The 26,117-nt window shown below is 35.8% G+C and overlaps 1 protein-coding gene across 1 annotated transcript in view; it reads right to left on the reverse strand.

Moving 5' to 3' along the window:
• Positions 1 to 24,802, reverse strand: part of LOC128661517 (uncharacterized) — a 216,277-nt gene extending 191,475 nt beyond the window's left edge. The window contains 5 exon segments of the mRNA XM_053715767.1: positions 10,582 to 10,662; positions 10,902 to 10,920; positions 14,258 to 14,326; positions 14,840 to 14,910; positions 24,753 to 24,802. Of these exon segments, the coding sequence (XP_053571742.1) occupies positions 10,582 to 10,662; positions 10,902 to 10,920; positions 14,258 to 14,326; positions 14,840 to 14,910; positions 24,753 to 24,789 (277 nt within the window). The 5' untranslated portion in view covers positions 24,790 to 24,802.
• Between the last annotated feature and the right edge of the window lie 1,315 nt (positions 24,803 to 26,117).

Here is a 26,117-nt window from a genome sequence, read left to right on the forward strand (position 1 = left end):
AAACTACAGTAAAAGGAGAGCTGATGTTTGACAAAGAGCCAAAGCACATTAACAGATTGTAGGCTTCCCTTAGACTGGGCAGAGTGGTTGAAATCAAGGGTGGGGGCAACCACTGGCTGGAGCAGGGTAGTTGCACCCCATAAACTAAACACCAGTGGCCATGCAGGCCCCTTTAACCCACATACAAACTTTGTCTGTGGCTTAAAGGGGCCTGCATAGCCACTGGTGTTTAGCTTATGGGGTGCAACTACCCTGCTCCATCCAGTGGTTGACCCCACCCTTGATTTTCACCCACTTGTCTGCTGCTTAAAGGGGCCTGCATGGCCACTGGTGTTTAGCTTATGGGGTGCAACTACCCTGCTCCATACATTGGTTGCCCCCACCCTTGATTTTCACCCACTTGTCTGTGGCTTAAAAGGGCCTGCATGGCCAATGGTGTTTAGCTTATGGGGTGCAACTACCCTGCTCTATCCAGTGGTTGCCCCCACCTTTGATTTTCACCCACTCTGCCCAGTCTAAGGGAATCCTACAATCTGCTCATGTGCTTTGGCTCTTTGCTGACTTGGTTTTGGGAGCTTGGAGTTGGCTTTGTGTTGAGGATCAGTCCCTACCCTGAGCACAACTGCCCCCTGCAGGATGAGGCGCTCAGGATCCTGGGCTATCTGGCATGTCTTGGATGTAGTCCTGTCCCTGCAAGGTAAATGCTGGATTTTTTTTAACTTTGCATTTAATGACATTTCTGTTACTATACTCTGTGTAGTTAAATGTTGTGTCCTTTAAATGTGAAATGTAATTCTGGATTTTTGAATATTGTTATATTCCTAATTGCCTTTCTTTGTCTCTGTTTCTGACTTGCCTGGCAATGGCATGTGCACAGTGGGTTTTCTATATTTATTTTATTTTGCAGTGCACCAGTCATGCACTTGTTGCGGTTTTGTTGTTGATGCAGATTGTTGTATTAGGCTACAATGTGTGATTTTGTAAAATTTTGGGATGGTGGTGTGCCGCAGGATTTTTTAATGTAAAAAAATGTGCCACGGCAAAAAAAAAAAGGTTGAAAATCACTGATGTAAAGGATTAAGTGGTTACAATTTTGATCAATGGAAACTTTGTTTCTGAAAGCCAAAGAGGTGCAACCTGCTCTAGTAGAGGGAGAAGTAATTTGCTCTGGGTGAGAGTCTTACCTGCTACAAAGTAAGGTTTGCAAATTAAACCCTTATTTGCAATTTTAAGCAACTTTCTAATTTATTCCTATTATCAAAGTTTCTTCGCTCTCTTGGTATCTTTATTTGAAAAGCAGAAATATACGCTTAGGAGCCAGCCCATTTTTGGGTCAGCACCTGTTGGTGTCTACATGTAGCCACCAATCAGCAAGCGCTACCCAGGATTCTGAACCAAAAGTGGGCTTTCTCAAATAAAAATAAAAAATACCAAGATAACAAAGAAAAATTAATAATAGGAGTAAATTAGAAAGTTGTGTAAAATTGCGTGCTCTCTCTGAATCAGGAAAGAAAAAATGTGGGTTTCATAAGGACCACTAAATACAGTAGAATTGTATAATTAACAAGTGTATAATGAAAAGACAATGGAATAACACTTGCTCTGAATTTCACAAAAGCAGTAGAATTTTTTTCTGTCAAATTTAGTTTTTCTCGCATTTTCCGCCCCCTGTATCATGTGACTGACATCAGCCAATCAGAGACTAGTATTCGTATACCCTCTGAACTTGTACACATGCTCAGTAGGAGCTAGTGCCTCAAAAGTGTGAATATAAAAAGATTGTGCAAAATTTGATAATGGAAGTAAATTGGAAAGATTCTAAAAATGTTGTGCTCTTTTTGAATCACAAAAATTTAAATTTTGACTTGAATGTCCCTTTAAGTAGTTGCTGTAGCTTACTGTTACTTGCAGGGACCAGACAAAAAAAATTGAGTTTCTAAATTCTTTTGTAGCCTGAAGATAAAAATTGCCAAGGCTCTGACAACATCAAAGTTGTGAAGAAGTCTCTCTTTAGCATTGGATAGAAAGAATGAACCACAATTTCCTGATTAATGTTGCCATTTAGGAAGGAAAGAATAGCTGGTTTTCAATACCACCTTGTTCTCTTAAGGGGAATCACAGGATAGAACAGAAAGTTCAGATACTCTTCAGGCAGAGGAAACGGTCAATAGGAAAATAACCTTCCAAGTTAACAGCTGAATATCAAGACCATGCATAGGCTCAAAAGGTTGAGTCTTAAGACCTCTCAAAGCCAGGTTATAATTCCACAGAGGATAAATCGGTCTTATCCTAACCTAGACCTTGACAAAGACTTGAATGTCAGGAAGTTTATTTTTGTGATACGAGTCCAACAAGGTTGAAATGTAACCTTTAAGAAAACTGTCAGCCTTTTCCCAGATTATCCTGTAAAAACTGTAAAACATGAGGAATTCCCAAAATACAGTAATATGTTTAGTGTCACACCAGGTAAGAAAAGTCTGCAACTTGAGTATGCATTGATCTATGAGATATTTTCATTAATACTTAATCTTTTATGAACCCAGGAATGAAACTATAGTTTGAGGAATTATAGAGTTCTTTGGGGGGTTCATTTTCCAAACTTGAATATGAAGGAACTGAAGAACCTTGATTGTTCTTTTGCCATCTGGAAAGAGAAAACCTGAATGTTGTCTAGGTAAGTAGCTACCTCAGTACCCTCAGATCTCACTACTGACATTAGTGCTCCAAGAAGCATTTACCAGACCTAATAGGAAGTGCCACTAAATGATACCTGTTTAAAAAGGAAAATCTTGGGAATCTGTCATGATCCCTCTGAACAGAGATATGCAATTACACATATTTTAAACAAAATAATTTGACCCTCCTGTGTTAAAGGGCATATAGTGTGAATCATCTCCATTTTGAAAGTCTAGAGTTTAAAGACATTTGTTTAGAGTTCTGAGATCCAAAATGGGTCTGAAAAGTGGAACTTATTTGTTTAAAGGATCTGGCCTTTAAAAGGATCTTTTGGAACATGAGACAGAAAGAATCTTCCTCAATGAGGGCAAGACCAAAAGCGTACGCCTAAGAAATGATGTTCAGTACCAACAGGCCCATCAACAACCTTCTCATAAGCTTCCTTAAAAAATTTTAATCAGCCCCCCCACAATTTCATCCGTTTTGGGGGCTGCACCTTCAAGCAGATTTGGAGATTGGGGCAGGCTTTTTGGCTGGATGGAAGGAATAAGGCTTGCACAAGGACTTGGAGGTGAGTGACTTTTCAGACACTGAAGAGGAGGATGTTTGTATTTTAGAATGACATTGCCATTAGCTTCTTTTTTCTTTTATATCTTGGTCAGAAAAGCTAACTTACCTCCAGTGACTGTTGCAAAAATTGCATCCAGTTTAGGTCCAAACAAAATCTTTCCCTTGAAAGAAAATAAGTCTGCTTTTAGATACCAGATCAGCAGACCATGACTTGAGCCATATGACTCTTTAAGCCCGAACAGCCATAGCAGCACTTTTCACATTAATGTGAGTCATTTCATCAGCTGTGTCACAAATAAAATTGTTTGCAGTCTTGACCAAGCTGCAGCCATTCTGAATTTCTTCAGGGGAAGCTTCTTGGGAAATAAGATTAGAAATGTTGCCTTACAAGCCTGCAGTAGCTGCAGCAACACAGGTTACAACAGCTGAACATATAACCTAGCAGCTGGAAAGACCACATGCTCAGGCTTTCAAGCTTTCTATCTATGGGATCCTTGAACAAGGTGCTGTCCTCAAAAGGAATAGTAGTCTGCCTAGCAAGAGTGAATATTGCTCCATACACTTTTGGAATATTTTTCCATGCTTCCAATATTTCGAAGGGAAAAGGGAATATGTTCTTGAATTTGTCAGAGGCAACAAAATGAAACCTGATGTGTTCCATTCCATTAGTCAGAAAGCGCTACCCAGGTGCTGAACCAAAAATTAGCAGTCTCCTATGTTTACATTACTGCTTTTCAAATGAAGATACCAAGAGAACGAAGAACAGTTAATAGGAGCAAATTAGAAAGTTGCTTAAAATGACATGCTCTATCTGAATCATGAAAGAAAAAAAATTGAGTTTATATTCCTTTAAAAGTTCTGTTGTGTTGGGTTATTTAGCCTCATCCTAGTGAAATGGAGTTTAATCCCACGTGTGATGGCTTGCAGACCCTAATCATTTTATGAAAAAAAGAAATTTACTTTGCATAAAAACCAGTAATTTGCCATATATAATTGAAAGAAAAAAAAAACAATTACTGTTTTTTCTTTTCTCTTTTCTTTCAATTATATACGTTTTATTAACAAATACATTATGCCTGCATTGTTAAAAAGAGGAAGAAAATACCACATACCTGCGCAAAGCAGGCATGTGGTATTTTCTTCCTCTTTTTTAACAATGCAGGCATAATGTATTTGTTAATAAAACATGTAATGTACCTGCATTACTTAAATAAAATCACAAAACCACAAGCCGATAATTGACTACCGCTTCAACTTATTTAGTAAACATCAGCAATGGAGTCATTATTTTTTAAATGTTTCAAACACAAAACATCTTTTGAGATATGATTTCATCATTTTGATGTACCATATTTTAAAGTTATGCAGAAATTCAGCAGGAATAAAATATTTAAACCATTAAAAAGTGACCATAAAGTAAAAAAATGTTCATGATTCGGATAGAGTATACCATTTTAAATATCTTTCCAGTTTACTTCAATAATCTAATTTGCTTTGTTTTCTTGGTATTCTTTGTTGAAAGGCATACTTATGTAGATTTCGTAGCAGCAATGCACTACTAGGAGTTTGCTGTTAATTGGTGGAAGCACATATGTCTCTTGTCATAGCATTATGCTAGCTTCCATTAGTGCATTGCTGCTCCTTCAACAAAGGATACCAAGTTGATAATATAAATTGTCAGGGTATTGCTGAGTGACATTATATAAGATAGATGCATATATATGCATTATATAGATAATGAATTTATATTAAAATATTAACCCTGGGTACAAAAGTTTGACATTGTAAAATACAGGTCCTTTTATCAATGAGACTGAACAGACCAGACCTCCTGCTGTTCAGACCCTCACTAACCAAGACTTCTATTTAATACATTAATCCCAAGTGGTAAGGATGTCACATCTTTAGAATATTTATTTACACCGTGTCTCCATAAAATGGGGACCTCAAAGGAATTGCCTTTAAAGAAACTTCCTGCATTGGCAATGGGTGATAAAGTTAACTGATAATGGGCCTCCTGTTGTCAGGGAGCCCTTATGTCTGAACCTAGAAACAAAATTCAGGAAAGGTGGCCATTCACACTTCAGTGCAAATTGGCACACGCTGAGTTCCAATACACAGACCCTAGACTCTGTCAGCTTCAAATGCCCTGGGTATTATAGGGGGAAGTTAAAAGTTCATATAAAATTTTAAAGTCTAAAATAGATTTTTAGGTAACTTTCAGATATTTAATTTGTACCTCAGTATGGTATAAATGTAAATAAATGAGTCTAAGAGATTGTCTATGATTATATAATATGTTAAATGAACATAACTGTATTTCAAAATAAAGGTACATTTTTCTTTGTTTCAGGAATCTGGTGTGAAAATTAGGTTTTTGAAATAAATTCATATGCAATAAGTTATCCTATTAATATATCATAAATAGGAGTCCATACTTTTAATTATTAAGAAATTTGCCATGATGGAGATATATATATATATATATATATATATATATTATATATATATATTATATATATATATATATATATATATATATATATATATAATGCTCATATATATCTGTCATGATTTAATTGCTACAGAATTCCATTGCAGGTATGTATGGAATATATAGATATGCTCAAAAAATGTAATGTAATGCCAGGATATTAAATGCTATGATTCTATGAAGAGCAAATAATTAAGAATAGAATTACTTATTAATATGGCTATATGATTAATCACATCAGACTGCTACTTACAGACGATATTATGATATAAAATAGTAGGATAGATATATATATATTATTATTTATTTTTTTATTTTTTTAAAAATCTAAATTTACCCATGTTTGGACTTGTAAATACGTGCTCAGTTAGATTAGATGGGCCATGTATTAAACATATAGTTTATTAAAGCTAGGAAATTATGAGTGCATTAAATAGATATTTTATAAATAAATAAATATATATATATATATATATATATATATCTCAAAAAGGTTATATCTGCACTAAGAGGTAAAGCACTGGTACTTAAAGGAGAACCAAGACACAATCTCAAGTACAAGAAAGGTGCTAGTACTTAATGGAGGCTTAAGTTAGCAACTCTCTATATGCTTGCGTCTCTGACAGCCCTTCTTATGATGAAATCCCACCACAACAATGTGAAGCACAGGCCCTCCGAGGAGACCAATCCTGACGTATACAGGATAAAGAGGAACAGAACTGAAGCAGAAACAGCAAGGATATCAACAACTGACATCTTTAATCAAGCGCTTTATATATATACCTCATACTGGATGAAGTTAAACCACGTTAGTGTGCATTTATATTTTGTGTTTAGTGAATTATACTATCACAGATGATCTTCACTAGGAGTGCCTTCTTGTGCGCTTGTCCACTCTCTGTTATATATATATATATCCCTGTAATTGAGAAACAGAATATTTTAATGTACATGTCTCATTCACATTCCTGTTGTTGTTCCCCGATGGGCTAAAACCAGTACTACAGCCAAAAGGTTTGACTGTTAGGAGTGGCATTCCCAGTAGCCAATGAGAGATAAGGGAGTATCCAAATTCTATTGCATGATTAAGAAATGGGGAGGAGTTTGGTCTCTAACAAAAGCTCTTTGCACAGAGAGAGAGGGGCCTTTGCTAAAAAAAAAAAAATTGGGGTGACTGACTGAGCCTTGCCTATTGTCCTTGTTGCAATCCTGCCTTGCTGCCATTTTCCTTACAGAGGAAGGCAAGTGTGCAAAAACAGTTTTCTGTAAGACAAATCCTGTTGGGACCCTCTTTCTGGATAAGAGATTATTGGGCTTAATTATCCGACAAAACTGGTGCAATATTTCCCCAAGAATGACAATAGAGTTATTTGAAACATTGAATTCTCATATCGGTTACTTGTAATGTATTAACGGTTGTTTGATATTTTGAATGTGTTAAATCAAAAAGGTATTCTATAGCGATAGTTAAATTGTAGCTGTGATTTGTAAGTGTAATTTGTAGTTACAGGTAGACATTCCACAGGCCTGTGTAGTTTATAAATAATCATATCTAGCATCAAGCAATTTACTTTTGAGAGGAAAGGTTTTGTATTCCATATTGATAAATTCATTTTTATTTACTTACTTACTGTGAACCCTCTTAAGAGTCGCACATAAATTGGCTATTGTGTTGAATTAATAATTGTATAACAATCTCTGGGTTTAAAGGGACAGTCTAGTCCAAAATAAACTTTCATGATTCATATAGAGAATGTAATTTTAAACAATTTTCCAATTTACTTTTATCACCAATTTTGCTTTGTTTTCTTGTTATTCTTAGTTGAAAGCTAAACCTAGGAGGTTCATATGCTAATTTCTAAGCCCTTGAAGGCCGCCTCTTCTCTCAGGGCATTTTGACAGTTTTTCACCACTAGAGGGTGTTAGTTCACATTTATCATATAGATAACACTGTGCTCACGCACATGGAGTTCCAGTGAGCAAGCTTTGATTGACTAAAATGGATGTCTGTCAAAAGAACTGAAATAAGGGGGCAGATTGCAGAGGCTTAGATACAAGGTAATCACAGAGGTAAAAACTGTATTTATAGAACTGTGTTGGTAATGCAAAACTAGGGAATTGGTAATAAAGGGATTATCTATCTTTTCAAACAATAAAAATTCTGGTGTAGACTGTCCCTTTAAGTGAAGTATATTAGATTAGATTGGGTTGAAAATAGTGAATTATATTTCCCTGGAAATTCCATTAGATTGTGGGAGTTAAGCTAAGATTTAACTGTAAGATTTGAACATAGGTGAATACAAACGTTTTTAAATAAGCTATATACTGTATATAGAATTGATTAAACTTTCTGGCTATTTATAAATGATTCTAGTATATTGGAAAGTAAATTTAAAATCGTATGTGCCACCTTACTCATGAAATTTTTTTTGTGTTTCATGTTCCTTTAAATATCAGATAAACTTTAAACTAATCAAACTTCTGATTTCTCACACGGGATGACAACTCATTTAAAAAATGTATATGTCGCTAGGCGTCTTACTAACTTCCACAAATTGGAAGAATATATTCCTTAACAAACGCAAATACTCAGCATCCCCAAGACTTTTAGAACTAGATCACAAAATACTAACTAGGTGGTACTTAACTCCAGCTTGACTCAGTTATATCTATCCTAGGGTCAATGGTGGGTGCTGGAGGGGTTGTGATCAGAGGGGCACCATGTCACATATTCGGTGGCAGTGTGAGTTACTCCATCCATTTTGGACACAAATAGAAACAGTATGTAAATTAATACTGGGAGATTCCTTCAACAGATTCCACCAACAGCGCTACTAAACTATAAACCTTTAAAAATTTGCAAAATCAGATGGAACCTCTTATTAATAGGATTAAAACGTGCTAGGTTCCTTATTGACAAAAACTCAGCCTCCTTCCTTTAATGACTGGACACAACACACCACAACTCTTGTCTAATGAAGAATATGTTTACTTTAGAAAAGGGAATCTCCAGATATTTTATGACATAAGGCTTTATTGGGAGTCATTACTAGGTGCTATGTCCCAATAGCTTGCCACCACTCAACACGCTGACGGCTGCGAGTCCTGCCACCACTTGGATCTCAATCCTGGCAATGTCCGCATGGCTTCCAATATTCCACCCAATCTCTTACCTTCTCTCAATTTTAAAGGGACAGTCTACACCAGAATTGTTATTGTTTTAAAAGATAGATAATCCCTTTATTACCCATATCCCAGTTTTGCATAACCAACACAGTTATAATAATATACTTTTAACCTCTGTGATTATCTTGTATCTAAGCCTCTGCAAACTGCCCCTTTTTCAGTTCTTTTGACAGACTTGCAGTCTAGCCAATCAGTGCCTGCTCCCAGATAACACTGTGCTCGTGCACGAGAAGTTATCGATATGAAATACGTGAACTAACACCCTCTAGTGGTGAAAAACTGTTAAAATGCAATCTGAAAGAGGTGGGCTTCAAGGTCTAAGAAATTAGCATATGAACCTCCTAGGTTAAGCTTTCAATTAAGAATACCAAGTGAACAAAGCAAAATTGGTGATAAAAGTAAATTGGAAAATTGTTTAAAATTACATGCTCTATCTGAATCATGAAAGTTTATTTTGGCCTAGACTGTCCCTTTAACCACACTCTTAACCCCCTTCTTTCGCCCCATACTATTTCTAGACTTTTTTCCCTTCTTTTTCTCTTTAATTATAAAATATGCAAAGTTGAAATGTTATCTCTTTATTTAAGAGGACTTATTACTCACTTATGCATACAGAACATAGACTTTTGGACTTTAATTTTACTCACAGAGTAAATCAATGTCGGATGACACAGAAAGATGGAGCTGACCCACTTGAGTCCCACTTTTAAAGTGGAAACTGATCTGTCGGATTTAAATGTAGCTTTCTCCATATCCTAAAATAACTGTGATGTAAGCTGTCTTTGACTTTGCTCTCTGATGTTTAAACTGTTTGCTTGTTAAAATCTAATTAAGAAATCTGTGAAACAAATCACATAGAAGAGGGCGCCTCCTAGTGCAGTATTGCGATGAAAAGTGACAGACAACAGATACTGCAATACTGCACTAGGAGGCGCCCTCTTCTATGTGATTTGTTTCACAGATTTCTGGATTGTGTTTGTTTTCTTTGAGAGGAGCTGCCCACATACCTGCCCTCCAATTACAGAGGAAAAATTCAGTTGGATTTCCTGCAATATCTGGTCCCTTTGATATTTAAAGACTGAGATAAGACATTCATTTATGGTTGTATGTTATTTTCTGTATACATATTATTGTCATATAGGTTATGAATTCAATCTCAGTCTGAATATTCCATTGGTCAGATTTCATATCCCACATCTCTGTACCATATTATGTTCTAGCGCCCCATAGAGCTGGATTATAGGTATCACAGCAGTTTTTTTAAAATCTAATAAAGATTAATATAAAAAATAAAAAAGTATATATTGATATTGCCCCTGTAAGTGAGCCTGTGACGCAATGTTGAAGAAACCCGAAGAGCAGAACAGGCTGGCGAGGTAGGTAAGATAAATACGGGTTTGGGGGTTAAATCTTTAAAAAAATTTATCTTTTGCAGGGTTCACTAGGTTTATGTTACACAATTCTGCATAAAGGCACAAAGCATACAACAGTTGAATTCACTGACCATGCATTTTCATGTATAAGTATATATAACAAAATGACAGAAAAAATAAATAAAAAAATCAAGGAGATATGCTAATTACACAAATTGTAAAATGTAGGCACGAAATAAGAATACTGGCCTCCAGCTCCCAAAATCCAGCATTTTTACTTACCAACTAATGGTTCTTTTCGTTTAGGACTGTTAATGAAATCTTCCAAAGAACAATAATTCCACTTATCCCCCATTTTATGGCCTTAAAAAAAAAAAAGAATCCATGAATTACAAAAAAGTTTAGATTTCCAAATATGTTGGTTATGTCAAGAAATTTAACAGAATACTTGATTACTAGAATATTTTGTAAACTTTAAGCAGCTAAAAAAAATCCTTATTTAAAAAAAAAAAAAAAAAATCAGTGAGCTTTACTTGTATCTTATATTATCTTGTAAATAAGGCACATATTCCACTTTGTTTACAAGAAATACTCTTACTTACCATAAGAGTTTTCTTCCATCTGAAAGATCCAATCCACATCGAAAATGAAGCACAAACAGTTAGAAACATAGAAAATAATGAATTATGCCTTAAACATAAATTCACTAGGGTTATTTAATAAAAGCTTCAGATAATATTTTAGTAAATAATAAAAGTATGCAGTATTGTATGGAAGGTTTTGCAAATGATATCACTACTTTGCTAGTTATCTTTATTATATTTTTGAACATATTGCTATCAGCTTAATCGTGATTTAATAAATGCTCAAAGTAAAATTGTAGACAAAATAAAAAAAATTTTTTAAAAAAATAGTATGAACACTGAAAAAATACACTTTTTGTTGGTGAGAGGTCACCTCCAATACATTGAGCAACATATTATGGCATTGTAAGTATATGAACAACAACAAAATCAGTGTTGTGGCTTCAGAAGAATGAGAAAAAAATCCCATACAGGTAACGATGCAAAGAGAGCAACAGTAATAGCAGTACCATATTAAATATAAGCACTACAGAGCTAAAGCTATCCCATGCACAATTAATACATTCCACTTCATTCATTCTCCTGACTTTCAGCTACTCAGCAGCTAAGAGTTTAAATCAGCCGTATAAAGCAGAGTGAAGGAAGAATATGTGTTTTGGCCATGTAGACTTCCTTACTTTCCAAATAAACCAGAGTCTGGTTTTACATTTTTATGACCAAATTATGAAACCTAAAATAGAGCATTCTGCTTTTGAAAAAAAAACAATTTTCAGATACACATGTATTAGCAAATATGCTTCTAATAAAAATTATGACTGTTTCGGCAATAGCTGTTACTGTGCACAGAGCATATGTAACTATGGCCCATTCACCATCATTCAAATTCCCCACCTGTCCAGAGAGCCAACGGTGACTTTTTGTTATCAGATATAGGCTTTCTGAGCAGATGCATTTAAATGTAATTGCTTTGAGCGTTATATAGACCTTCCAGGCACATGTGCATTTTAATTTCGAGTTTTATGACCCAAATGACTCCAAATAACCATACACTTGGTTGAGCATATTTAATTGATTTGATTCAAGATTTTGAAGCAGTCCTGTAACAAATATACTGTGGCGCGTGCATGAAATTAGGATATATACTCATATACTGTACTAACAACGTTACACAGTTGTGACACCGAAAATGAAATACAAGGGAAAAAAAAAAATTACAAAATGTAAGTTTGGTAGTACATCATTTCCTAACAAAGTAAAGGTTTTACAAGCTTTGAAGGCCTCTAAAAAAGCTCAAACAAATCCCATAATCACTTGCCAAGAACTTTAAATGCCCAATTACAGAAAGAGATATATTTTTATTTCAAGAATCAGGCAATTTCTACCCAACTCACTAAACTAGCCAAGACTGTAAAGCCCTTTCTTTACTAGTATATCACATATGAAAGATTTTACACTATTTTATTTTATTTGTTTAGATCTCTAAATGACCCAGATTGATACAAGGGATCCAGGGAATACAATGCTGCAGCATTAGATGAGAATATAATAAAGTAGGTTATATTTTCACAAGCCTTGCATTAACTAAGAAAGGGACATACAAGATCAATAACATCTTCCAATGGCAGAGTGACCATGTTCAGCTCAGTCCTAGTAATACATTGCCACTCCCTTTGGGGCGAGGGTAGGAAGTCTGTGTAAGCAATAATAAATGCTCTAAATGCACTAGAACATTTTATTATTGATATTTTATATCCCTTTAATAATTATCTCTGGACAGCAGACTATTTTTTAATAGATTATATAACAGGAGCTCAACAAGCTAGGAGCCAGCCCAGAAATTTAGAAGCCAAACATTGTTTTCCCATTTATACGGTTCTGTATAATATTTACAACCCTGTTTTTCAAACACCCATTGTGACTAAAAATGATGAAAATGGTCCTTTTCTTTATATCTTAACATTGAAAATGATTCACCAACACTGTGGCAAAAACTACTACATGCATGTTTTTTGTCTAATATTTGTTTTTAAATCAAATTAATAAATAAAATGACTTGCAGTGGTTGCTGAGATATAAAGGTTTAAAATTGTTACAAACGTTTCAGTGTCTTGTTAAAGACAATACATTTTTCTTCATTGGAATGTTTTTAAGATATATTTAACAGAAGAGAATATAGGAAGATATCAACACGCACATGCTCTACAAACAATAGAGCATTATAAAAATTGTGCTTTGCTTCAAAAAAACAAAATCTGTCACCTAGGTTTTTAAAACTGCTCCAAATTGCCTAAGCCAACTAGTTGATTTGCAGCATTTGCAGGTTACATAATTTTCTTTTTGGCCTGTCTACGGAGTGTGAGGCATAGCTCAATTTTTTTTAAAAAAAAGCAAGAGGTGTTTTAAATCTGTAATTAAAAAAACTTTAAAGTGATAGTAATCCTAAACGTTTTTACTGCAGGTATGAAAAGTATGTAGTTAGTTAGAGCATATGGCTCATTTTAATTTTACAACTGAAAACGTATTGTAAAGGTAATATTTTAGCTTAATACTAAGCAATTTCAAGTTGCATCTCGCCTTCCCCTTTAATGCAGCACTTTGGTACAATAAATGCTAAATAGATAATGTGAATTGAACATTTTTTAACCATAACTAAGTAAATTTGCTTGAAGTTTGTTAGTTTGCCAACATGCTGACACAGACATTTAATCAGTTAATTCTGTTTAGAAAAACATTGAAATTAGCATTTTTTTTAAAAATGTAACTGTCCAAACTTTTATTTCAGTTACTTCAAACCAGATCATTAGTGGTGGGAAGATGTCCCATAATCACTGCAGTAGGTAGAAATCACTCCCAGAATTCTGAAGGGGTAACGAAACCCACATCTACATATACCCAATCCCCTTCCTGCTTGATACAATTTATAGCCACTCAAGAACCTACTTATATAAAGAGCAAAAGGATATTCCCTCATGAGACAACTGAGAGGCTAAGACCCAAATCAAGCATTTAAGCAAAACAGGGGTGGGAAATAATCGGGTTATATTTCACTTGGGAACAAATTGATTTATTGACAAGATTATGGTTATGTTTTACAGTTTAATGCAACCATATCAATATTGGAGGGTCAGTACCAAAGCTGGATCATCTATGTCTGCTGTAATCTGGTACCTCAGTGACACATATACTCAAACTGTGTGGATATTATTATTTATAATCAGCACAAGATGGGTATAACAAGTGTGTTGTCCATAAAAACAGGTAATTAGAGCAAGGGCACATATAAGCCTCTAGCTTTTATAGATTGAATAACTTCTAATATTCAATTTACTAGAACAGTAAGGTTATCAATATTTTTATGATATATAAATTGTTACCAATTTGTGCTTTGTTCCCTCGTAGTGCAAATGAAGGCTCTCATTACTCAAGCATGCAACGTGACATACCTACAAAAAAAAGAAAAAAAAAAGAAAAAAAAGAAAGAAAGTCAGCCACCTTAGATTGTCTATTTAACAATGCAGAGTTGTTCAACCAACATATTGCATAGTGCATTATATAAGTAAGTTAAATCCTTGTTTTAAAGGAAAATGAAACTCAAAGTTTGTATGTTCTATCTGAATAATTAAAGGAAAAAAATTTAACAACTTTTCTTCTGTTATCAATTTTGCTTCATTCTCTAGGTATCCTTTTGAAGGAAAAGCAATGAACTACTGGGAGCAAGTTAAACACATTGGTAAACCAGCGGATGAGGCATATATATGTCCAGCCACTAATCAGCAGCTAGCTCCCAGCACCTGAATTTACCTAGGTATCATATTCAACAAAACGATAGCAATAGATCAAAGCAAATTAGATAGACTTAAATTGGAAATGTATTATTAAATTGTATTGATAAAATTGGTGAGAGACAACAATCACATCACATTTAATTTTTACTGCAATAAGATTGAAGCTGTTACCTTACAGTATAATGATCTACTTCTTGAAAGACAAGACTTGTATTCCTTTTTAGTTGCGCTCATTTTGGATTCTATAAAACAAAAACAAATATATTTGGAAAGGTAAAACTATCACACTAAAATAAATCAGGGATATAAAGAAACATATGGCAACTTCAAAATACTATAACGAAATAGATATAAATCCTGTCTCTATTTTTGTCATCATTAAAGTTATGGTAAACTCTCCCTTTTTAAGTTTTATTCATCAGTATGTGCTATAACTTACTTTTAAATATAGATATGATATTCAAATTCCCCGCACTCCGCCACCCACTTCAAAAGTCAATTGTTCTGTGAGCTAGCAGTTTTAATTGTTGTCCAATAAGCACTCTAGCTACAACAAAAGTGTCATATGGGGAGAGTGCTGATTGGACATTTCAAACCTTTAGCTCACAGAACAATGAACTTTTGAAGTGGGCGGCGGAGAGCAGGGAATTTGAATTTCATATCTACATTAAAAAGTAACTTATAGCTTATCTTCATTACAACTGCTAAATTAAACTCCATCTAAAATATCACGGACATGCCGGATATGATTTTAAAAAGGGGAGAGATTTTACCATCACTTTAAAGATTAATTTTGATTTCCACAAACCATTTTAATGTTAGATTATGTTACAATAGTAATGATAAAGAGAGACAAAGAAGGGCGCCCCCTAGTGTAGACAATAGTCCAAAGTGGATATCAGAGGTAAGCAAACAGGATACTCACAATACCCAAAGGCAAAGATAATGCCTAGAAAAACAAGGTGAGAACTCGTGTCCCAGAACACTGTGCACAGAAATGGGCTGCTCCTTCCGGTATCAAATATAGGACTCAAAGATCTAGAAATAAACACATGGGAAAAGGGCGCCTCCTAGTGCAGGTAAACAAAACTACCACGACCCAATGCAACCCCAGTAATAAAAGGGGTACTCACAGTTTAAGAAGCACCTAACAGTGCTAATATCGCCTACTGAGCTATTATAGTGGTGCAGCTCACTAAACTTCCAGCACACTGATCATTAAACAAAGGTTCCTCTGGTTCCCCAAACCGTAGAGGATTTCAAATTTAAAAAAAAAAAAAAAAAAAAAGACTCCAAAAAATGTTCAAATAATGTATAAAAAAATATATTTTATACATTATTTGGAGTCTTTTTTTTATTATTCAAAATCATCTACTGTTTGGGGAACCAGAGGACCCTTTGTTTAACGATCAGTGTGCTGGAAGTTTAGCACTGTTAGGTGCTTTTTAAAGTGTGAGTACCCCTTTTATTACTGGGGTTGCATTGGGTTGTGGTCGTTTTGTTTACCACTCTAGGAGGTGCCCTTTTCCCATGTGTTTATTACAATAGTAATCAGCAGCAAAATGAAGTTCACTTTAACCCCTTAATGACCACAGCACTTTTCCATTTTCTGTCCGTTTGGGACCAAGGCTATTTTTACATTTTTGAGGTGTTTGTGTTTAGCTGTAATTTTCCTCTTACTCATTTACTGTACCCACACATTATATACCGTTTTTCTCGCCATTAAATGGACTTTCTAAAGATACCATTATTTTCATCATATCTTATAATTTACTATAAAAAAATTATAAAATATGAGGAAAAAATGGAAAAAAAACACACTTTTTCTAACTTTGACCCCCAAAATCTGTTACACATCTACAACCACCAAAAAACACCCATGCTAAATAGTTTCTAAATTTTGTCCTGAGTTTAGAAATACCCAATGTTTACATGTTCTTTGCTTTTTTTGTAAACTATAGGGCCATAAATACAAGTAGCACTTTGCTATTTCCAAACCATTTCTTTTCAAAATTAGCGACAGTTACATTAGAACCCTGATATCTTTCAGGAATCTCTGAATATCCATTGACATGTATATATTTTTTTTTAGTAGACAACCCAAAGTATTGATCTAGGCCCATTTTGGTATATTTCATGCCACCATTTCACCGCCAAATGCAATCAAATACAAAAAATCGTTCACTTTTCACAAACTTTTGGTTTCTAACATAAATTATTTACAAACAGCTTGTGCAATTATGGCATAAATGGTTGTAAATTCTTCTCTGGGATCCCCTTTGTTCAGAAATAGCAGACATATATGACTTTGGCGTTGCTTTTTGGTAATTAGAAGGCCGCTAAATGCCACTGCGCACCACACGTGTATTATGCCCAGCAGTGAAGGGGTTAATTAGGGAGCATGTAGGGAGCTTTTTGGGGTAGTTTTAGCTTTAGTGTAGTAGACAACCCCAAGTATTGATCTAGGCCAATTTTGGTATATTTCATGCCACCATTTCACCGCCAAATGCGATCAAATTAAAAAAAAACGTTAATTTTTTCTCAATTTTAGGTTTCTCACTGAAATTATTTACAAACAGCTTGTGCAATTATGGCACAAATGGTTGTAAATGCTTCTCTGGGATCCCCTTTGTTCAGAAATAGCAGACATATATGGCTTTGGCATTGCTTTTTGGTAATTAGAAGGCCTCTAAATGCCGCTGCGCATCACACGTGTATTATGGCTAGCAGTGAAGGGGTTAATTATGTAGCTTGTAGGGAGCTTGCAGGGTTAATTTTAGCTTTAGTGTAGAGCTCAGCCTCCCACCTGAAACATCAGACCCCCTGATCCCTCCCAAACAGCTCTCTTCCCTCCCCCACCCCACAATTGTCCCCGCCATCTTAAGTACTGGCAGAAACTCTGCCAGTACTAAAATAAAAGTTATTTGGCCCTTTTAAAAAAAAAAAAAAAAAGCATATTTACATATGCTGATGTGTAGGATCCCCCCTTAGACCCCAACCTCACTGATCCCCCACCAAACAGCTCTCTAACCCTTCCCCTCTGCCTTAATGGGCGCCATCTTGGGTACTGGCAGCTGTCTGCCAGTACCCAGTTTTGTAAAAAAATGTGCCTTTTGTTTTAAAAAATGCCCTTTTCTGTAGTGTAGCTTTCCCCCCCCCACCAAGACCAACCCCCAACCCCTTCCAGATCCCTTAGATTACATTTGCAATACTTACACTTAGTTATTTTTTTACTTTTAACTTTATTTTTTTCTGTAGTGTAGCGGTTCCCACCCGCTCCCGCCCCGTACACGCGCCTGCCCGCCACCCCCCCGTGCACGCGCGCGCTCCCGTGCGCGCCCCCGTAGATCCCGCCCCCCTCCACTTCACACTGAGCACCGATGGCCGCCCACCCGCCTCCCACGTAAGCTCCCACACACCAACGATACCGGCCATCGATGTCCGGTGCAGAGAGGGCCACAGAGTGGCTCTCTCTGCATCGGATGGCCAAGGGGGGTTATTGCAGGATGCCTCCATATCGAGGCATCACTGCAATAACCGGAAAGCAGCTGGAAGCGAGGAAAGCAGCTGGAAGCGAGCAGGATCGCTTCCAGCTGCTTTCCAGACCAAGGACGTATGCCACACGTCCTCGGTCATTAAGTGTATTTTTTTTGAGGACGTGTGGCGTACGTCCTTGGTCGTTAAGGGGTTAAAGGGACATGAAACCCCTTAAAAAATTCATTAATTTGTTATCAAATATGCTTCATTCTCTTGTTATCCTTTGCTGAAGGAACAGCATTGCACTACTGGCAGCTAGCTGAACACAAAAAGTTACCCAATTACAAGAGACAAATGTATGCAGGAACCAATCACCAGCTAGCTCCTACTAGTGTAGGATATGTACATATTCAATGGATAGTAAGAGAATCAAGCACATTTGAAAATAGAAGTGATTTTAAAAGTGTCTTAAAAATAGATGCTCTATTTTAATTTTGACTTTCCTATCCCTTTAAATTCAATTATTCTGATGTTCAACAAGACTCATATGCTAGTATACAATAGCTTACTTTAAAAATGTGTCTAGGATGCACATAATTATTAATAAGAGAGCAATAAAAATAATATAGATACCTTTAATAACACTGCAAGCCCATAGACCAATAATAATCAGTGGCAGCAAAATGTATATATCTGCACAAACATTATTACATACACAAACAACTAAAATATAATACACACCACCTGACCTGGCTGTCACCTTACCGATACCACCAAATACTCAGGAGCACGGCACACACATAGCAAAGTCGCTTAGCCTCAGCCTAGCCATATGGATAATGGAATATAACGTTAAGTGTAAAGTGTCTGAGTGATCACTGGTGATGACGATTTAAAAAAAAAAAAAAAAAAAAAAAAACAAACAGACATTGAAATGTTGTCCTGTTTTACTATCCAACAATGCGAGTTAGAATTAGATACAACTGTACACTGATAGCTGTTTAGCTATAGGACAATATTCTATAGGGCGGCATCTTTAGAACTGGCATCCAACGCCAGACGACATTTTTAGGCTTATGCACCTGCCATATTTAATATTCAGTGTTACTAACCTGTCAGAATATATGGGGACTTCTGGAATTAGACTGTTTCCAAGCTTTACTTTAGGAGTGGTTACTAAAAAACAAAAACAAATCAACACCATTAAGACAAGAGAATTTTTTATTTTGTAAGTGATTAGAAATGTATTACTTTTTCTTCATTTTAGTAAAGGAACATGGAATTAAAAAGGGATATGAAACAACATTTTTCTTTCTAATGTACTTCTATTATTGAGTTATTTGTTCTCTATGTATCTTTTTTGAAAAACCAAGGACATAAGCTCAGGAGCCTGCCTATTTTTTGAGCACTATATGGCAGCAGTTTCCCAAGAATACTATTTTTTCTGCCATGTAGACACCCTAGGAATCTTTTACAAAAAAAAAAAAAAAAACATTGGTACTGAATCAAATTGGATGATACAGCATACAATTTTGTAACAAAATTCCAGTTTATTTCTGTCTGAATCACAAAAGAAAATGTTTGGGTTTCATAAGCCTTGAAGTAGTATGCCAAGGCTGTACAATCCCAGCATATTAAATAGCAATGTGCTTTACAATGCAAATTGTTATAAACTTTCAGCATTTTTAAAAGAATTAATCAGAGTTCTCCCTAGTACCTGTTTAACAGACACACTACCCAGCTGATTTTAGTGATCACCCAGCAAAAATTTAAACCATTATTAAGCTAGCTTTTTAGTAATCTTTCTTGCACAAATTATCATTAAAGGGACAGTATACACTCATTTTCATATAACTGCATGTAATAGACGCTACTATAAAGAATAAGATGCACAGATACGGATATAAAAATTCAGTATAAAACTGGTTTAAAAACTTACTTAGAAGCTCTCAGTTTGGCTCTGTTGAAAAGGTAGCTGGAAAGCCCACTAAAAGTGGCAATTAAGACACTCCCCCCTCCCCCTTCTTTTGCATATGAAAAGACCCTTTACACAAACAGGAGCAAGCTGGAGAAGGTAGCTGACGGTATTCACATAAAACTTTGGGGCTTGGTTAGGAGTCTGAAAATCAGAGCAATGTTATTTAAAAATAAGCAAAACTATACATTTATTTAAAAAAAAGCTTTATGGGCTATATAAATAGATCATCTACAAAACATTTATGCAAAGAAAAAATGAGTGTATAATGTCCCTTTAAATGTATGTTCAATTGTACAATTACTTAAAGGAACACTAAAGACAAAATTAAACTTTTATGATTCAGATAGATCACGCAATTGTAAACAACCTTTCCAAATTACTTCCAAGAATGTGCACACTTTCTGAGGCACCATCTCCAATTCATCGTGTGAAATATTAACAGTATATATTTATATGCATTTTGTGATTAGCCGATGGCTGTCACATAATGCAGGGGGAAGAAAATAAAAAAATTGAAACCGATTATTTGAAATTCAGACTAAGAGCTTTTGCATTGTCTTTTTATAGTGCATTGTTTTGCAGTTATCTGATAAAGCCAATTCGATTTGTAGCAGGGTTGGCTTTGAGAAGTCAAAAGGGAGGAGTATAAATTCTGAGAATTAGAAATTTCTCTAATTCCTAAATTTCATGTGAGGGGCAAAATAAATAATTCAAGTATATTGCAGATTTGTTTCATTCGGCGTAAGTAAACATTTTATATAAAAATCTTAAGGTGTTTACTTTTGCCTTCAAAGGGACACTAAACAAATGCATTCAAAGAAAATAGAGTAACATGCAGATGAATTTTTTAAAGTTTAATTAGTTGTTTACATATTGACAAAATAAGTGTAAAGTTTTTTATGTCTATAAAACATTAGGAAATGTCATGTTGTAACTTAGGTTACTTTGTCTGCTGTGGCCAATCAGGGAAAGTTATAAATAGGTCACTAGAGTGTGCTGCTAATGGCTGTGTGGAATATAACAGTGTTCTGCACTCCCACTTTTAACAGAAAATAAAAAGCTCACAACTTCAGAATGGATTTACAGGAAAAGGGGATAAAATATATAATGAAAGTATATTGCAAAGGTTTTTTTTTTTATATATACATGATTTATCAAATTTATATTACCATCTCAGATTTAAAATTTTAAATGTCCCTTTAAGCCACCTAAATTATAATGACCAGGTGTTGCATGTGATTGCCAATTTAATGGATAATGGTCTTCATCCAAGAAACATAACCTATTATATGAAAGGACAGCATGCCCCTTATTTTCACAAAGTAATGCAGGGGTTGTAATAGATCCCCCACATCATTAAGAAAGCATGTCTGCCGAATTGTGATGTCACTGTCCGAATAGAGATTGTAGGGTTATATGAATATGGGTTATTTAGGTGCCGACTCACCTTTGTTGTCTAGGGGTTATTATAATAATAATGGACAAGTTTCTTCTGTAAAAATGAAGGGTTTATTTCAGTGAGATAGCACGGCAGGCTGTTCCACTGGGTTACCAGCAGATAACTGTACAGCATGATAGTGTGAAATTAAAGTCAAGGTCAATTTCGATGAATTAGTGCCGGTTTTTAATAATCCTATTAAAAACAAAGGGCACTTTAATTCATCAAAATTGGCATTTCACTTGTTTTCTTCAAAAACTTACCTTTTAATCCTGACAGCCGCTGTAGCGCTTCCTCTACTCGTCACAAGCCCTCTTCGCGGGTCCAAAATGAATCACTGGAGCAGCTGTCAGGATTAAAAAGGTACGTTTTTGAAGAAAACAAGCGAAATGTCAATTGTGATGAATTAAGTGCCCTTGTTTTTAATAGGATTATTAAAAAGCGGGCACTAATTCTTTGAACTTGACCTTCACTTTAAATGTAACAACATTCAGGGAAACAGATCAGAGTTATGTGGGCAGAAATTGTTAAGTTACAAAAATTGAATCACACACAAATGTACAGAAAAGGAAAAGATTAATACACACACTAAAGAGGAAGTTATACCTATCTACAAGTATTCTTTGGTTTACCAGATCCTTCTTTTAGAGCAGTGTTTCTCAAACTTTTTGTAGCAAGTACTCCTGCAAACAGACAGTAGTTTCCTATGTACCCCAACTGTAGCACAAATAGTATTGCTCTTTTACAAGAGCAAAAATGGAAATCATGTGCATCACTTAATTTCACACGCTTGTATCAGATTTTAATTAAGCCTTTTTTTTTTTAGTACTGGCAGACTTTCCTCAAGTACTTAAGATGGTGGTGACAACTGTGAGGTGGGGGAGGGAAGAGAGCTGTTTGAGATGGGTCAGGGGGTTGGATGTGTCAGGTGGGAGGCTGATCTCTACACTAAAGCTAAAATTAACCCTACAAGCTACCTATTTAACCCCTTCACTGCTGGGCATAATACAAATGTTGTGCGCAGCGGCATTTACCAGCCTACTAATTACCAAAAAGTAATGCCAAAGCCATAAACGTCTGCTATTTCTGAACAAAGGGGATCCCAGAAAAGCATGTACAACCATATGTGCCATAATTGTACAAGTTGTTTGTAAATAATTTCAGTGAGAACCCTAAAGTTTTGGGGAAAAGTTAACGATTCTTTTTATTTGATCGCATTTGGCGGTGAAAGGGTGGCATGAAATATACCAAAACGGGCCTAGATCAAGACTTTGGGTTCATAAAAAGAGAGAAGCGTGATGCGGGAATCCAGACGTGGACCCGTTGCTCAGTGTGCCTAGAGGGATATGGCTGCACCTCACTGACGAGGCCCACAATAGGCCGAAACGTACATCTGGGGTTTTGCTGTTTCTCTCATTCAGAGAGGAATTGCCTGGTATTTTGGGGCTGGACTGTACTGTGAAGTCAGGATCAGACTGATATGCTTCAGGAGAGTTCTTCTCTGTGAAAGGCACATGTTGAGCAAGAAGAGGCTGCTTCTTGGGTGGTAACTAGCCATAGAACAAGCTATTATGCTATTGTTCGTTCCCAGGTTGAGCGCTTCTCTCTTTATTTATGCAATACTTTGGGTTGTCTACTAAAAAAAATTATATACATGTGAAGGGATATTCAGGGATTCCTGACAGATATCAGTGTTCCAATGTAACTAGCGCTAATTTTGGGGGGGGGGAATGGTTTGGAAATAGCAAAGTGCTACTTGTATTTATGGCCCTATAACTTACAAAAAAAGCAAATTTAGATGTAAACCCAGAAGCAGAACTTTTTTTCACTTTCTGCGATGAGATTTTTTTAGTGAAATGTTTTCTGCAGGTCATTTTTAAATTAAATAAAATTGTAAATTTGTCAGTTACACTAAAGCACAAGATCAATTCCAATGTGTTGGCTAACGAGAATAAAGCAATATTTAAAGTTTTATAATCTAGTGCAGTAGTTGAAAATTGCATTGCAAATTAGTTGCAGACAAAAAAAAAGTAATTGTAAAATGTCTCTTGAATTAATTTGTTTCCTTTTCTCTTAGTCTGACATAGAAATGTAGTAACAAAAAAGGTGCATTGCTCATACGAACATCTTACAGTCAGAGAAAAACAGCTTTGAAGACTGTGAAAAGCTAGGGAATGAGCTTGCAAAAATCTGAGAGCCAAACAATCAATGCACTGCTGCTTTGCAGCACTACTGCATATTTGACTGTTGTCTTCAAACAGCACTTTGCTCTGGATGCACTGTGTTAAGGAAAACTTATACAATGCAGCCAGAGAACAGCTTTGTTTAAAAAGAACAGCCTAATGTGGAGCAGCGCTGAAAAGTTCAAGTGCTGTTCTTTCTGCAGACATGCTGCATTTTCTGCGATGACATCTCAGATCACTCTATGTTCTGCCTTATTTTATATATTTTTTATAGTAAATCATATATGATGAAAATAATATCTTTATAAAGTCCATTTAATGGCGAGAAAAGCGGTATATGTGTGGGTACAGTAAATGAGTAAGAGGAAAACTACAGCTAAACACAAACGCTGAAGAAATGTAAAAATAGTAGCCCTTGTAAGAAAATTAAAAATGGTCTGGTCACTAAGGGGTTAACGCCAAAACCATTGCTCTATTTCAGTGTTAATCAAACTTCCACTGTAAAGTAAAACACACCAACAATATATCTTACCAATGTCTTGTAGGTTGTAGTGAAACTAGGTCTCTGTAAAGCACTTCTGGGAACACGGGCTGTTTGAGTGGCCCTGCTCTGTGATCAAATCACTAGATACAAGTGCCCCAATAAATGTGCTAATTGAAATACATCCAGATGTTACAACGGTTATGCGTTGATGTGATAAATGCATTACCCTAATAAATAGTTCCTTACAGCATACGCTGAGAGCTATGATAGATAACGGGAAAGCACTCTGTGATTTGCTCATATTCCAACAATGCAACTATTCTAATGAACTTCACTCACACATGTTACAGACACGTTATGTATGAGGCGTGCGCGCAAATACATGCTAAAAAGTTTTGTGCAAAATGATCTTGTTGCATTTACGTCACGCGAAGGTCCGTAGCAAAACTGAGTAGAGAATTAGACAAAATCAATATGCCAGCAGGCGCCGAAGGATTTTATTACCATAATAAACTATACATTACCATATGCAATGAATGAGTCCAGACACGTACTCCTCATATGGGGGGATACATATATGACTTACAACAACAAAAAGGTAACAGGAAATAATTATACGGAAACAGAAAGCGAACAGCGGCCATATTGCTTTAAGGCAAATGCAAATACAGTAGTAGGATACCCGTTATGTGATGTTTTCTGTATGATGTGACTTGACGTGAAAAAATGTATAATGCTAATTGTTTACTTAACAACAATTGAATATTGTTTATTTGGATTGTTGTTTTGCTGTATTAAAATGCAATTACATATCAAAATAAGCAGCTCGTACCAAATTAATTGATTCCAGTATCACAAGAAACCGTTACTCACTTCACGCCTAACCCAAAGTTACCAGAAGCGCAGAAAAAGTAGCTTTTTCTTGTTCTCATTTATAGTGAGTACAGAGGTGGGATCGTGTGACATAGTAACATAGTAGAAGAGGTTGAATAAAAGACCAAAGTCCATCGTGAGTTCAACCTATACAAATCTAATATACTTAAAAAAAAAATTAAAAAAAAACTCCAGTTGAGCTTCAATTAATCCCACCCATTTAATACAAGCAATCATATCCATTCATTTTGTTTCTACCCAGAAATGTATCCAATATTTTAAAAATGTATCTAGGGTATTGGCATTCACTACCTCCTTTGGTAATGAGTTCCACAATTTTATTGCTCTTACAGTGAAAAAACGTTTCAGTTGCAGGAGATTAAATCTCCTTTCCTCCAACCTTAAATTGTGACCTCTCATCACAATAAATTTTCTTGGAATAAACAGAGCTTCTGCCATCTCTGTATATGGTATAAATAAAAATAGAGAAGCGATCAACCCGGGAATGAACAATAGCATAATAGCTTGTTCTATGGCTAGTTACCACCCAAGAAGCAGCCTCTTTTTGCTCAACATGTGCCTTTCACAGAGAAGAACTTTCCTGTAGAATATCAGTCTGATCCTGATTTAACAGTACAGACCAGCTCTGAAATACGAGGCAATCCCTCTCTGAACAAGAGAAATGGCAAAACCCAAGACGTACGTTTCGGCCTATTGTGGGCCTCGTCAGTGAGGTGCAGCCATATCCCTCTAGGCACACTGAGCAACGGGTCCACGTCTGGATTCCTGCATCACACTTGTGTCATAATTTGCATAAATAAAAAGAGAGAAGCGATCAACCTGGGAACGAAATGCGGGAATCCAGACGTGTACCCGTTGGTCAGTGTGCCTAGACGGATATAGCTGCAACTCACTGACGAGGCCCACAAAAGGCCAACGTACGTCTTGGGTTTTGCCGTTTCTCTTGTTCAAAGAGGGATTGTCTGGTATTTCGGAGCTGGACTGCACTGTTAAGT

This window comes from Bombina bombina, chromosome 5 (assembly GCF_027579735.1).
Source record: "Bombina bombina isolate aBomBom1 chromosome 5, aBomBom1.pri, whole genome shotgun sequence".
Taxonomy (NCBI): domain Eukaryota; kingdom Metazoa; phylum Chordata; class Amphibia; order Anura; family Bombinatoridae; genus Bombina; species Bombina bombina.